Source organism: Lasioglossum baleicum, chromosome 5 (genome assembly GCF_051020765.1).
Source record: "Lasioglossum baleicum chromosome 5, iyLasBale1, whole genome shotgun sequence".
Lineage (NCBI taxonomy): Eukaryota > Metazoa > Arthropoda > Insecta > Hymenoptera > Halictidae > Lasioglossum > Lasioglossum baleicum.
Window position 1 is genome coordinate 15,119,407 of NC_134933.1, and position 15,740 is coordinate 15,135,146.

General features: G+C 33.8%; 3 protein-coding genes across 11 annotated transcripts; 1 reads left to right on the forward strand and 2 right to left on the reverse strand.

The window, feature by feature from the left end:
• Positions 1-16: 16 nt before the first annotated feature.
• Pgm2a (phosphoglucomutase 2) lies at positions 17-5,732 on the reverse strand. 5 transcript variants are annotated; one of them, XM_076424047.1, is made up of 10 exons: positions 5,590-5,732; positions 4,930-5,022; positions 4,350-4,606; positions 3,824-4,286; positions 3,548-3,735; positions 3,296-3,473; positions 2,984-3,207; positions 2,755-2,860; positions 682-908; positions 17-583 (listed from the first exon to the last, which is right to left on the reverse strand). In XM_076424047.1, the coding sequence occupies exons 2-10, from the start codon at positions 5,005-5,007 to the stop codon at positions 481-483; spliced, it is 1,824 nt and encodes a 607-aa protein (XP_076280162.1). In that variant the 5' UTR covers positions 5,008-5,022; positions 5,590-5,732; the 3' UTR covers positions 17-480. The 5 variants fall into 5 exon arrangements, with proteins under 5 accessions (XP_076280162.1, XP_076280161.1, XP_076280163.1 ...); XM_076424046.1 differs by having other exon boundaries at positions 5,488-5,623; XM_076424048.1 differs by lacking the exon at positions 5,590-5,732 and adding an exon at positions 5,297-5,349.
• Positions 5,731-9,608, forward strand: LOC143208999 (START domain-containing protein 10). 3 transcript variants are annotated; one of them, XM_076424097.1, is made up of 8 exons: positions 5,731-5,873; positions 6,352-6,516; positions 6,585-6,758; positions 6,847-6,994; positions 7,076-7,228; positions 7,519-7,643; positions 7,727-7,849; positions 7,917-9,608. In XM_076424097.1, the coding sequence occupies exons 3-8, from the start codon at positions 6,603-6,605 to the stop codon at positions 8,004-8,006; spliced, it is 795 nt and encodes a 264-aa protein (XP_076280212.1). In that variant the 5' UTR covers positions 5,731-5,873; positions 6,352-6,516; positions 6,585-6,602; the 3' UTR covers positions 8,007-9,608. The 3 variants fall into 3 exon arrangements, with proteins under 3 accessions (XP_076280212.1, XP_076280214.1, XP_076280213.1); XM_076424099.1 differs by having other exon boundaries at positions 8,207-9,608; XM_076424098.1 differs by having other exon boundaries at positions 6,589-6,758.
• On the reverse strand, positions 9,536-15,254 carry Hira (histone cell cycle regulator-like protein). 3 transcript variants are annotated; one of them, XM_076424010.1, is made up of 12 exons: positions 14,956-15,254; positions 14,805-14,867; positions 14,590-14,700; positions 13,886-14,484; positions 13,281-13,562; positions 12,920-13,188; positions 12,521-12,843; positions 12,300-12,457; positions 11,743-11,932; positions 11,346-11,630; positions 11,182-11,276; positions 9,536-11,086 (listed from the first exon to the last, which is right to left on the reverse strand). In XM_076424010.1, exons 1-12 carry the CDS (start codon positions 14,990-14,992, stop codon positions 10,964-10,966), a joined length of 2,535 nt encoding a protein of 844 aa, XP_076280125.1. In that variant the 5' UTR covers positions 14,993-15,254; the 3' UTR covers positions 9,536-10,963. The 3 variants fall into 3 exon arrangements, with proteins under 3 accessions (XP_076280125.1, XP_076280124.1, XP_076280126.1); XM_076424009.1 differs by having other exon boundaries at positions 12,300-12,843; positions 14,956-15,247; XM_076424011.1 differs by having other exon boundaries at positions 10,947-11,086; positions 11,168-11,276; positions 12,300-12,843; positions 14,956-15,246.
• Positions 15,255-15,740: the final 486 nt, after the last annotated feature.

Consider the following 15,740-nt stretch of genomic DNA (forward strand, 5'->3'; position numbering starts at 1 on the left):
AAGAGTGTACAATGTATAGGATTATTATACTCATTTTTTTATTTTCATTATCAATATATTTTGTACGTTTTCATACATTTAAATAAATTGAAAAAAGATAGTAACAGTTATTCAAATAAATTCTCTCTAATTCCCAACATTTTATTCCATTTAATATCCTTAATTGAAGGAATTATAAGTTTTTGTAAATCCAAATTTTTACAGACCTTACGAACTTAATAATAGTTAAGTAATATTAATTATTCTGAATAAATAAACATTACTATATTTATACTTATACCAAGTAAATGACAAATTTGGTTACTTCATGAATTATTGAATTCGTCAAATTGTACTTCAATTTGAGTAAATACTAATTAAGATAGTTAATTAGAAGAAAGAATAGAAAAGTATAAAACTGGAATATAGCAAGTACTTTTTTACTTCGATGGATTATTGGGGCATCTCCTATAATTTTATAATAAACCTTGATAATTCCACTTAACTGGGACGAGGTATCAATCCATTGATCTCAGGTTGGAGAAATTCCTCTACAACGGACGATACCATTTCGTCAAGCGTACCCCTTAGCAGTTTAAGGTTTCTAAAAGATAAAACAAATTTATACAGATGATTTCAATTTAAATGCAATGAATATTTCTGTTTTGTGATATGAGTGTGCTATGTTTTTCGACAGCTTACTTTTCCTCGGGAGTCGCACATAATTCACTGTAGTACTTAATCTTGGGTTCCGTACCGCTTGTTCTTAATGTTACTACTAAACCATTCTTAAAAGTAAACGTTATCATTTGACTTGATTTTGAAACTGGTAGAATAGCCTTGTTTTTTGGTTTCGTATTGTCATAACCGTTGGTCAGATCACGAACACCTACTATGGGGTATTTCCCATTGAGTATACTTGTCGGGTACTGAAAACAATTATTAAATTATAGTAAGCAAACCTATAGTAAGTTCAAAACCATTTCATACAAATATTTTGCAGAATATGTAGTATTTATACACATCTAGGAATCCTATAGACTTTTATAGAAATGCACTTACAATATATTTATGGGTAAATATTACATTAAGGGGAGGCACCTCGGATGACCTTGACATATGTTGTCAAGGACAACATTCTGAGTAACCGTCAAGAAGCCGTCGTCCGTTTTTTATTAAAAAGTTATAAACAAAAGAAGTTTTTGTAATTATTTAGAAAGAGGCACTCCTCTCAGATTTTGAGAAAATTTAAAGATGTTATAGATTTCGACATTTTGAACAACTTTTCCCTTTACATATAGGGGGGCCGCTTTTAATTTTCGAGATATTCGCAAAAAACTATTGCTAATACTGTATTGACTGCTGCGGCGCGGCGTCTGGTTACCTTTTTTTTTAAACATGCTGTGGAGTTGAGAGAGAAAACAGGGTCTCATTCTGATCATACATATGTAAGGTGAGATTTCAGTTTTCAAAGACTACTCTTGGATTTTCGAGCGTGCACGAATACGGAAAATTCATTTCAGTACTAGCAATAGTTTTTTGCAATTGTCTCGAGAACTAAGTTCGAGCGCAGTAGATGTGTAGAGAAAAGTTGTTCAGAATGTTGTCCTCGACAACATGTCTCAAAGTCAAGGTCATCCGAGATGCCTCTCGTTAACGTAATATTTACCTATTTGTGTCTGAAAATTTCTCAACAAACGGTGTTAGATAATAGAGATTTTGTACAACCGGAAACATTAGAAAAGCAAAAAATACTAACGGCAAAAGTGTCAAAGACACAAATAAAATATTTGTAAACATGTTCAAAAAAACGAACTGTTTCACAATGTTTTTAAATAGCTTCTCAACATATGTATATTGTCGTTTAACACGGCAAAGATTATTAGTATTATTACTTAGAAATACATAACATGTGAAGTATATTTGGTATTACTATCGCTCTGAAAACTATAAACAAACTGAACGCGGTTAATGTTGTTCGTACACACGCAAAACTACGCCTATGTAATTAAATACTCGTCGTTTTATGCTTTCTCATACTCTGTGTAGTGTAGGTATGGATGACTTGCAATACTACAGTATATTCTTTATAAACGCTCGAAGGCTGTACACGATAAACGGAAAAAAAAGATCCCCTCCACTGTAGTAATCTGATCTCGGCTCGGGTATATCAGTGTGAATCACTACCAGTAATGCGACGCGGGGAGTCGCAGTCGTCGGCACAGTTCAAATCTTTTTTATTATTACTTATGTTTTAATGAGACTTTCACCACTATATTTGTGGCATTTTTCTGATTAAAATAAGACCAAACACGAAATAATTACAAGTATTTAGTGGTTTCATTGACGATGAACGTTTCGTACGCAAGGAAGGACAGCGTATGTGGAAGAAAGAGACGCGGAGAGTCGTAGTCGCCGGCACAGTTCAAAGTTTGATTGACGATGAATGTTTCGAGCGCAAGGAAGGACAGCGTATGAGAAAGAAAGAGACGCGGAGACTCGCAGTCGCTTTGGCCGCGCGCTGTCCTACTCTACGTTCGGCTCGGCCTTTGAAGCTCAAAAAAATGGTGTCCCGTCTACGATAAATACAAACGAATCCCCCCGATTTGCGTTTATAGAGGATTTACTGTAGTTTGAACTGCATTATGTAAATCTAATTTTCTTGTTCGTTATTGTATTTTGAGCTCTTGAAGCGATATTTTCACACTTTATTTCCACACGAATATCTTGTTATTAATATAACATGGAATTAAATATTATATCTATATTTCTTACCGTATTTTGTTCTCCAGTGTAATTTCGTAATCTTTCAAATATTGCTTTAATTGTATCTGGTTCATGACAAATCCAATATGAATTCTTAGAAATGTGATATCCATATCTGGAATAAACATATGAAGTACATATCTAAATACACATACGAAGTTTCTTCAAATTGAAGATAAAGTGCCACAAGTTAGATAAGCGTTTAACTGAACATCTATGATGCATCGATACGACTTACTGAGCATATATCTCGTTTAGTTTTTCATAAAGCGTAAAACCTATTGTCTCGAGATAAGCTGCTAATTCTGCTATGCGCATTCCAGCACTTATACCATCTTTGTCCAATACAGTAGAACCACACATGAAACCAATTGCTTCTTCGTATGCAAATATTACTACTTTACCCGCTTTCTCTAGTTCTACCGTTCTATTGCCCATCCATTTAAAACCTGTTAAAGTTTCCTTTTGAACATAGAAAAGTTCTATAGAAAAGTATTCGAAGAAAAGTAAAGACAACTGTATCTAAGTACACTGTTTAAAGTGTACTCACCTCGAAGTTAAATCCTTCCTGTTTAGCCATCGATGCTAAAATTTTGCTCGATACCGTTGACGCTAGCATATATACATTAGAGAAATCTGTGTCAGGATGTTGTACTTGATACGCATGCATCATCCACCATCCTAATAGCGCTCCTAATTCGTTGCCCGAAAAAATATACCATTCTCCACTGTAATAGAAATAAATAGATTCAAATTAAAACGTTAATTAGATTCGATATAACAGCCACACTATATTATGTACCTTTTCATTTTTATACCACAAGCTAATCTATCCGCATCAGGATCGTTGGCAATTATGATAGAAGAAGAATTTTCATTTGCTGTTTTTATGCTAAGGTCCAAAGCACTCTTCCCTTCCTCAGGATTTGGAAATTTTACAGTTGGAAATTCTGGATCAGGCAATTTTTGTTCTTCAACTATTATGAATGGCTGTAACAAATAGAAATAACATTTCTTCTGTTACCCTTATTTTCTTATTTTATTCTATCTTTCTAAAGTTTGTACTAGATAAAGATACCTTCAAATTTGCAGCATCGAATGCCGTACTCATGTATTCATATCCGACACCATGCATGGGGGTATATGTAAACTTTAATATCGTATTTCTATTTACTTCAGGATATAAAACTGTTTGTTTGAGACTATGAAAGTACGATTGTGTAATGTCATTCCATGGATCTTTGTATAATGGGCTTTCATATACTTTTGTCACGTCCCAAGAAGATTCGTCAGGTTTCAGATTTTCGAGTATGTACTTTTGAATTTTTTTATCATGAGGTGAAATTATTTGTGCACCATTCTCCCAATAGACTTTATAACCATTGTCATCCTTGGGATTATGGGAAGCTGTAACCATTATTCCTGCTGCACATTTATATTTCACCACGCCATAAGGTATGAAGGGAGTTGGGACAACTTTTGAAAACAGATATACTTTTATAGATTTTGCCACAAAAATTGCAGCAGTCAATTCTGCGAACCTGAAACAATATAGAATATTAGTATAAGTGATTGATCAGATTGTGATTGATATTTTTACAAACATTTTGCTACAATGACGTCCATCGTATCCTATTATTACTCCCTTTTCTGGTGCATCGGATACAACATTTAGTAAATAGTTTGATAATCCTTGACCAGTTTGAACTATAACTAAATCGTTCATCTGACTATATCCTGGACCCATACAGCCTCTTAGCCCAGCCGTACCAAATTCAAGTCTTTTCGAGAACAACTTTGACAAGATCTGAACATTATTTTCTTGGACAAGTTCTTCGATCTTATGACCAGCTTTTGGATCCTGAAAACCAATTAGTCATAACTTTCGGCTACTAGAAATCTATTCGTAGTATTTTCAATAAGTACAATGTGTCTACAAGAAGCTCGATAATTTTCTTTATAGCAATAATCTCAACACAAGGTACTAGTTATTATATTGCTCGAAATAACTTATCAGATTAAGAATGAAGTTGTTATGACTATTGGAGAATTTATTAACAAATTCTCAATTCTTAATTGTTAATCCTTGTTTTTTGAAAGACCATTAGTCGATTGCTAGTAGATAAAGCATTCATACAATATTCGTTTTGAATGCAAAAGAATATGAATTGTAGATATCAGGACCTTGTTCCATTTTAACCATTCGTCGATTTTATTGTCCAGCTCGATATTTCCAGTGTTCACAGGAATTTTTGTACCCATAATGAGAATATTCTCCTGTAAAAAGAAACGAATATATATACAGGGTGTCCTATGTAACTGGAACAGAGGTTGTATCTTCTAAATCATTGGAAATAGAAGAATCCGGTATAAATAGATCAAAGTTAAATCGTCTTGGATGGTGCATAATATGCACTTTTGTGCATAACTTTATGCATTTTTGTGCATCAGTCCATCAAAAAAATGAAACAGCCCCTTTTTTTTTAAATGGATCTATATTTTTGACTGCACCGATTGATGTTCTGTACTCTACATAAAAGTATTAATATACTTGTGCCTTAAACTTATTTTTTAGGAAGTTATCGTAGCTAAAAGTTTTCTGAATTATTTTAGTCTTTCTGCAAGTGTTGTGTGTGGAGTATTGAGTATATATATGTATATATACATGAATATAATAGTTGTTTATAAATAGTTAAGAAACACTTGCAATTAAGAATAAATGTATGTAATTAGAATGCTTACAGACTCAATGTGCTACAATTACAGTATGTATTCTCCGAGAGGAACGAAAAATATTACAAAATATGTAATATCGAATGAAAATGTGGATGGTATGTTACCTACACATAGGGAAAATAATCTGAACCTCAACAGTGGTGTTGAAACAGATAAATTCCATAGATGTTCGCTAACCTATCACCAGCTACACCGTGCCGGTGACGCAGGTCGGTTCATATTTTCAGTGAGACTTGATTTGACTTGATTGCGATATTCGATTTATTGCATTTCATATGGAAAATTTTAACCCTATCCGAAAGTGGAATAAATATGTGATATGATTTGTCTCTATCCCGTAGAAATGCACTTTTGCGGCGAGCAGAATAATTATATATTCGAACAAGAAAAAGGTACTTTACTATGTATTTATACCTACCGTATGCTGTATGGGGAAAGGTTATTTTGTTTTTATCTTTAAGAAATCATACACGTAAATACATATTTTGTAGCTGTGTTTATGCGGGCTGTTTAAATTCTTATTTTGACCTTACTCTTGGTTCATCGTATAATTATCAATACTTTTAGACAGTCTGTTTTTTTAAATTTTTCATTATTTATGTTTTCAATTCATTCGAAGGTTATATCGTAACATTTCCATCGTATATAAGTACATATTTAGTTAATTGAGATTTAAATATTTTTCAACTATTGGCATTATGTATTTAGCTATACAAAAGTACTTATATATAAACATTTTCTAACACTAATTAGAATGAGAAAAAACACAGTTCCTGTTTTATTATATTTTCACTATATACAAATATTTCAATGTTATAAACAACAGCGTTTACATAGATTTCATTAATAATTAATTCAATATCTGTTTAGCATGAACAAACTTCATGGATTATACAATTAATCATTATCCCAAAAGCGCAACAATGCATAAGACTGTCCAAAGGTTACTTCGGCATAAGTATAAGGCCTATTGCATAACAGAATTAAGTGTATTTAAATTTTTTATGAGTATGCTGTAAACTTTAGGTGCATCAGGTAATTGAAATACTTATTTTCTTTTTTGTAATTATGTTTTGTAATTAATTACGTCGAACGTTTCATAGATAGTACATACATATAAAATGGATATTGGAATTGTTAAAATTGCCGAAGATAAGGATTTCGAGAAATTGAAACGACTATACGATGATAATAATGACTGGAGGTTGGATTACAATAAACCTGATTTGTCAGTTTGGACAAAATCTGTGCCAGGAATTAGTTTCAGAATGGTGAAAGTACGTACATGTTTAATAGCGATTCACATTTAGATTCTTGATATGGATTTACATTGGTGTATAGCATTAATGAGAAATTATTTTATAGATTAGAACTCGTTTTGCCGATGTTTTGCCAGAGACATTATACGACGTATTGCATGATCCCGAGTATAGAAAAGTTTGGGATACCCATATGATCGAATCGAAAGATATAGGCTTTTTTAATCCGAATAACGATATTGGTTACTATTCCAGTAAGCATTTTGTCTTTAATGTATTTGTAGCAGTATTGTTTGTAATTGCGTTAAATAAAAATCGGTATATGTTCCAATTAGTGTCTTGTCCATCTCCGTTAAAAAACAGAGATTTTGTACTACAAAGGTCTTGGCTCGATACCGGTTTAGAACAATTAATTCTAAATCATTCCGTTTTCCATAAAGATTATCCACCGAGAAAACAATACGTGAGAGCAACATCTTATCTTACAGGTACTGTAATTTGTAATAAGTAGACTGCAGATCTTTATGCAACATAAAAATGTTTTGCATTGATTGTGAGAAGCAGGAATAACATAAAAATTTCATCCCTTAACGACTTTATTATCTTAAAAGAAACATTAGAACGTTCTCGAATTTTTAAAATCTTTTACTGGTTTATATCTCACCCAATCAATTTCTTCATAAATGCATAAAGATCTGCAGTCTAGTAATAATGATCAAATTGAAATTATTGAATTAGATTTTATGCAATTCTATGCTGTTGATGTTCTTAATTTAAGGATACATTGTCAGACCGTCGCGAAATGGGGATGGTTCTGAATTGGGATATGTATCTCACACTGATCCACATGGGAAACTACCAGTTTGGCTAGTCAATAAAGTTACACAAATATTCGCGCCCAAGGTCTGTACGTTGTCTGTTTGATTCTAAAGAAAGTAAGATTTTTGCTCGGATGACAAACTCTGTAATCCCTATTTCTGTTTTAGATGGTTAAAAAGTTACATAAAGCTTCTGTGGCCTACCCTAATTGGAAGTTATTAAATAACCCAAACTGCAAACCGTGGCATTCCCCTGAACAGATATCTGCACCACGAATACGAGTCGAAGATGTGAGTACACTGGTTTTCTAAATCGGTTCAATATTTTTATACTTTGTAAGTACTAGCACTTTTTTAGTGTGTAAAGTCTACCGAGGAAAGAAATTCGAAGAGTCATTATGTCGACGAATCAGAATTAAAGGAGTCCGCTATAATGGATAGCGATTAATTCTTTTTCTATAAGAAGATACACGCTCTCGTATAGTTAGGATTTGAGAAAGTCTAACTGTTAAAAAATACAGTATTATTAAAATTCAAACAATACGATTTTTATGTGTATATACTTATGTGTATACATACACATGACTGCTTAAATTTCATTAATTATATTATATATCAATGATATTGATATCGAGTTTATTGCAATAGCAAAGCTTATGGCAATGGATAATGTTGTAAGTAACATTGTGGCCTGCATTGCATATACATATACGATACTAGTCATAGCTTGTTATCAGATTGAAAGAATTGTACGTGTTGATTAGACGCACATAATTTATTGTATGTGCTATGATGTGGAATATACATGTATAACGCACAATATGTAGAGCATAAATTACATATTTGTGTTTGAATGGATTCATTTAAGAGTTATATAAATGTCAGGATTGAACATGATTACCGAAGGTACAAAAATGTTATTTGAATTGAGCATTTGTTGAACTTACTGTACACGATGATAATGTACTTCATAGACGCCTGTTGTAACGATGTGGTATTAAAAAATGTGATTTTTGTACTATCAGAGGGATTCGGATAATTACAAGAATAGTAGTCGAATACGGATAGCATTTCTGTTGAAATTTTTTCGATATATGTAAAATGGTTCTTAATGATGCCATTCGTTGGACTTGAACAGATCGAAATTTCTAACATACGGTTGCTTTAATTGAAGAAAATAAAAATATTTAGCTTCGTATATTAATAATAATAATAACAACGTTTTGCTCCAGTAAATATTTAAAATGTTATTCGATCGATTCCAATATATTAACTAGTTTGTTCAGACAATAGTTACAAGTAAAGAAATTGGTCGAGCGAAATGAACTTTCAATTAGTTTTACGATAGTAGTTCCTATACTTGAAGTTTTTTACATCATTTAGAAGAAAAATGGAAAGATATCGTAATGCATTCTGCCTACATTAATACGGTTACATATCCTATTTACACAAATTTAACTGGCATCTTTTACTATTTTATTATAAAATATAAATTTATAGACTTCTGTACTTAACACGATTTTCCTATGTATTTACTTGTGTCGCAAGTTCAAGTTTATATATTATAAATTCTGTGACAAGCATTTAAAGAAAGTACAATTATATAATATAATATAATAATATAATATAATATAATATAATGTTGTTTAGTTATGAATATTTTTTAAAATAGTTCATTTTAGAGAATGTAGAATAACTGAATGTTCACATCTTGTGAAAAAGTGAACGCTAACAGTTTTTAATTGGATATTTATATTCATGCACACTATTTGAAATATTCTATGCACTTGTCTTAGCATTTGATCTTTTATATGTATACCCGCTTAGATGGATGCTTTATGCAAATCTGTCATTGTGTTAGTATGTCATGTTCTTTATGTATATTGTATATATAGATAATTTACATGCATATGTGAAAGTAGTATTCTTCTACAATGCTTCGTAAAAATAGGTTTTTATCTGAATTACAGTGTCTCCCTCTCTCTCTCTCTCTCTCTCTCTCTCTCTCTCTCTCTCTCTCTCTCTCTCTCTCTCTCTCTCTCAATTGAAAGACAAATAAATAGCTGCATTTATAATTAGAACTCTTATGGTAGAAAAGAAACGGTATACATACATAGAGCAAAATTAATATCAAAATCAAAATTAGGTATGCTGCTGATCATATGGTGAATAATTTTTCGAATTTGCAGGATATTTTGTCAGATTTACTACTCTTACTTTTTATAAGTGTATTTTTCAATTGTTTACCACAGATTTGCGCGTTGTTATACACGTTTTCCTCCTTATCGATGAATATAATTGTGCCCATAATTATGAAAGTGGTCTAAGTCAAAATTTAAAAAAAATGAGTTTATTAGTTATTTCACATCACATTATTTTAAATAAAATTAATTCAATGTAATTTTTACGATATTGTCAAAAATGAACCGTTAGATAGTGCTTGTTATTTCAACATTCTATGGAATTCATTTCCTTTAAATATCTCGAAACAAGAAATATATGTCTCAGACCATTTTTATAATTATAGGCACAATTGAGGTACAAGTTTCGGAAATGCATTCTTATTAATGCTGATAGTTTTTTGCAGTGCATCATACCTTATGAGACATTGTGATAATACTTACTGATGTTGCATTACAGATAAATAAATTATAAGAATTTTGTTCCAATGTGTGTGTGTGTGTGTGTGTGTGATACTGTATGGAAATAATATAAAATTGTTAAAATTTTTGTCAATTAATTTCTTTATTTGTCCTCTGTACGCGTACGCAATCATCTTGATTTTACACTGTTTCAAGCTTGTCAGAAGATTTTCCACGAGACTTTTCAGTAGAAAATTTGATTTTTATTAGTTTAGTTTACTTATGCCTATGACATAAACGATATAAAAAACTGTACAATTTTATTTCTCTATAACGATGTGCTTTTAAAATGTACAAGAAATCCAAAACGTTTCTTAAATAATGTTAGAATATTCTACGCTTTTTAGGAACTGAAAAAAATGTTTAGAAGTGGCTTTTTATATTACATCTTAGTTAATTTGTAACATTAAATTAATAAAAAAAATCGAGTAACATCATTTTAGTGTCATGATGTATAATATATGTACACTGTTGTGCAAAAGAAAGAAGCACCCGGTCATATCTAATAGAAAAGCATAAAAAATCAAACAAGAACACAGTAAGTTTTGAAAAAGGATTCCGCTGTGTGTTTTATTGCGGATTATCCAATACTTTAAATGCAATAAATCAATCGTTATACATTACAATTTCTACATAAAGATATTATTTGTCATTATATCTTATAATTATACTGAGTGCTTCTTTCTTTTGCACAGTAGTGTATGTATAATTACAATAGAAATTTCACGTATCATATCGCAGTTATGGTTCGATCGAGTCTTTTTCAAATCATTTGAGGTTTTAGCGCAGTTAACTGTTCCGTGTATTCGAGGTACAACCTTTGCCAACGAAGATGTCCACCAACAACAGACAATACATCTTCTAAAAGTTTATGCTTCTTCATTCCCTGTACAAATTGAATAACGTATTAACAATACTCAACCTTATGTATAATACAATACTATATATATAATACGATGTAACAGACACTTGAACCAATACCAGTATCAAAGGATCCCATATACTTTTGGAAGCTGACGTGTGACTCGGACCCAAAAGATCATCCAAAATTAACCGCAAACGTTTCTCTAATCCATCTGGAAGAAATATAAGATTGCAAAATACGATCGGTAAATATAAAATATAAATTAAATATTCTTATCTACCTTGAGTCAACAAAAAGGACACTAAAGCTATGAGCCAATGTACATATTCCTGTGCGCTTCCAAGTGCTCTGGAAGCCAGCATTTGTTGTTCTAAATAAGATACTACGCTGGGAGCGCTATGGGGTAATCTTGGATTAGGTAAAGTATTTCCAGCTGTTCTCAATAATCCTTCTTGTAAAGAAGAAAGAGGTCCCCTGGGTGCTCTACTTCCGGATGTACTGGACGCATTAAATGACGCCCAGCGCCATATAGGATCTTGACTGTCGCCAATTAATAACCACGTACCTAAATATAATCATATTTTTGTGAGTAAACGTTTGCTACAAGATACTACATATATTTGGGTGTCGATCGTTCTCTCACAAACGAGTCATAGACATCCATTCGATCTACGTACCCATTTCTTTATGATATATGTATGCTCTGGCATTGGTAAAAGCTAAATGAGGCATTCCATTGTATAAGGTGCACGATAACAAAGAGGTGCCTGGTACTGCCAAGTGTGCAGCAGAAGTGGAAACTATCATTCTACACGAGTATCCTATTTCCCACACACGAACCGCTCCGCAACTTGAAATCACCATTACCTGAAGATATAGGTACTCGATATACAATTGTCATTCATTTATCCAAAATAAAACGAAAAAAAAATATTTGGGGTAATAGTAGAGATCTCTGTTTTACGTGTATACATATAAGTACACATGGTACGTGAACCGTACGAATTTAAGGATCCGTGTACACGGATCCGTTCGGCACGTTCGAGTCCGACAAGTGATGCGTTGTTGTTTTCCGATCGAATTCTTTTTCGATTCGTGTACAGTGTCCACGGATCCGTATTCACGGATCCTTAATTTTTTGTACTACACGGTTCACGTACCACGTGTACACGTGTATTTTAGTACACGTTCAAAACCGCGATCTCTATATAGTTAATAGTAAAGATACTATTACCGCATTCCCAACTGCATGGACTTTTGCAAGTGGTGCGGGCGGAGCCAGAGGAGGTGCTGGTCGACATCCTTTCGCAGGATGAAACGTATGAAGACTTCCATCTTCTAAACCAAGCGCTATAACCGCTGGCGAAGCTGCTAGGGCTACAGCACTGTATCCTAAATATAAATCCCAAGTTGGTTCAGAATCTGTACCCTTGAACACTTGTAAATGAGCTAAACCTTGGCTATTGGTTACGGTCACGGCATAGTGGCCAGCTTGTTGAGACAAGGAACTGGATGGCTTCAACGGCGGAAGTAAAATTTGATTTATACTTCTTTCAGATGTGATTTTTGGCTTTTTAGTAGGCGCCGCGTGATGTAGTTTCGGTGTAGTTTGTTCGCGTCGTTTCAAAGTCAATGTAGACGTTGGACTATTAGTATTGGTCGAATTCACTGAAGCAGTAACATTGGGCGCTACAACATCGTTTCGCTTCTCTATAACGATCGAACTTTTGACTTGACTGGTAAATGTTGGCGTCCCCAATCTAGTAATCGACGAGTCCCTAATATACAAACAGAATCGTTGTAATATTAAGAGAATGTTCCAAGATTATTATAAGTTACTTATATCAAACGAACATTGTGTCTGATGGCGGTGGTATAAACATTGGCGTTATCCGCCTTTTACCATCGGACGTCCTTGTTTCGATTTGTTTATTAATTGGACCTTTCGCGGGAGTTGTAGGTGTAGTAGTCGGTGGCTGTACCGAATTTATGCTTGTTGACGTTTGCGTTTGAGTTGTTTGCGTTGGTGAAGTTGTCTTCAAATTGAGAAGTTCCGGTGCCTCCATTACCGTACAACTTCCTTGAACCAAAGGTTTACCATACAAACGTTCATGGAGACTACTCTGCAATGAAATAAAACCTAGTATGCAGCCTATTAACATATTATAATATAAACTATAACGTATAGTAAATAATTCACAAGTTGAACGATTACTTGTTCAGCAGGGTCTAATGGTTGACCCAATTCCTGTTGAGTAAACTCGATAAGTACAACAGATCCGTCCCAAGAACAAGCTGCTAGGCGTAGACCACACGGTGACCAGCTAGCATCTAGTACCGAGTGCGTAAATAATTCATGTATCACTACTAGAGGCCTTTTTAAGGACGTTAACCATACGGAGAGAGAACGGTCACGAGATCCTATAGCAACGCAACAGTACTGTTGAGGTTTAGAAGATCCAGGTTGCTTTTTTTGTAAGATATTTCCATTAAATCTCTGAAATAAGAGAAGAATATATAATTGAATAAATTATAATCTCTGTGTACATTTTTTTCTAATGCTAGTTACAGTAAAGTCGAGATCTAGTTCCTGTTCCGAGCAGAGACAGAGATCGTGTAGGGAAACATTTTTTATGACTGCGTCGATCGCGCCAAAAGTACAGAGTAAACTAGGATCGTGAGGCCGAACTTCCGTTCGACTGTGAGCTGGAGCTTCTTGGTCCCTCGCGGGGATGCCCCCCAGTGGAAGGGGTAGGCGAAGGGACAGCAATCGTGGAGATCCTCAAGGAGCTAGATCGCGACAATTATCACATTACATACCACGCACGTAACAGCTTTTCTATGTCCGACAAAATCTTTGTCTTGGGTCCATCCATCTCTTTCGATTATTTGAGCAGTTGGGCCACCACCATTCATGGCATGAGCTGACACTAAATATTGACCATCGGGACTCCAGGAAAGTCTTAAAACATGAGTGGTTCCACCGCATTCATCGAACGGTTCAGATATCAGAGCTGCTTCTGTCCAATCGGTAGTACGCCATACGCGTAACGTTTTGTCATCGGATTGAGAAGCTAAATATTTCCCAACAGGATCCCAAGTAATCCCTTTCACGAATCCTTTATGACCTTTCAACACAGCCACAATGGCTGGAAACTTCGAAGCGTCCCATACGATTACACTATTGTCCACTGAGGCAGAAGCCAACCATGGACTATGCGGTGCCCATGCGAGATCTAATACGTCTGCTTCATGAGAACGTAAAGTAGCTATGCAACGCCATGTTTCTACGCTAGACTTTCCGCCAAACATAGAACTGCCGCCAACTCCACCTGACAACCTCCAGATCATAATGAGTTTATCTACTCCACCTGATGCCAATAATCCATTATTGCTCCATCTAACACAGTTGACACATGCTATAAAATAAAAATAACAAATTTTTATATATTGCAATAAAATGTGCAATTCGAATCTTAAACATATAGAAATTAAATAAATATATATATCAATATTATTTGTACCAAGATGATTATCTAATTGACACAACATTTTTGGAATATTCTCATCTAATTCTGCAATTTCATTAACTACTGGTTCCATATTCCATATGACAACCCTCCCGGAATCACCTCCTAGAATGATAATATGAATAGTTATGTATCATGTTTCGAATAAACGAAAACAGTAAACCCGGATATCCAGGAAAAATTATAACATAAATGGAAGACAGTAATACCTTGACCACCCGTAGCAAATCTTTTTCCATCTGGATGTATATCCACAGAAAATATTGGATAGCCTAGGGTATAATTTAATTTTTTAATTCATATATTGTAAGTTTAAAGTTCGAAATATGTGTACTTGAATCTTGAATGAAATATACAAACCATCGTGCGTAACCCAATTTGGCTTTACTAACTTCATATTATATTATGTACTGGAATTTGATTAATTTAACAATATCTTTATAACTCTTAGTTCATAGTTCATTTTAAATACACTGATACATTCGTTTCTCGTAATTATAACGCTCTACAAATGGCATAACCTCGAAACAAGATACAAACAAAATCTCACTGCCGACAATATGTTCAGCCTGATTTCTATGTAAAACCATAGACTTATATACATATAGAGATAGACTGCGCGACCTGTACGATTCGTACAGTACGAAGCGCTAAAGCCTATATATATATATATACTGATATATAATATATACCTCCAAAGCCTCCACCACGTAATCCTAATCCTAACTATATAAGTTGTATATAAGTATATAATTCTGATCGCATGATTTTTCATTACTATATAGTTCAAATTCTGTATGACGGCTATACTTGGGCCCAAATAAGAAGGTACTTGTTCTGCGCATGTTGTTGCATGTCAGCCATAAAATTGATGGCGTCGGCCAATGATCGCGTGGTCGGCGAAGTACGAGTAGGGGGATTAGCCAATGAACGAGTTCCGTTAGAGTCATATGCGCAGTAGAGTCTTAAATTCGTTGGCTAGTAAGTACCTTCTTATTTGGAGTCAAGATTACCACCATTTGATAGAGCGTACTTGAATTAATTGCTAAAATTTTTTTAGTTTTCAATAAAAATCACTCTCCACCATTTTAAGGGATGGACAGGTGGTCTAGGTCACCCTGTATATAGTCTAAGCTTAAGGACCT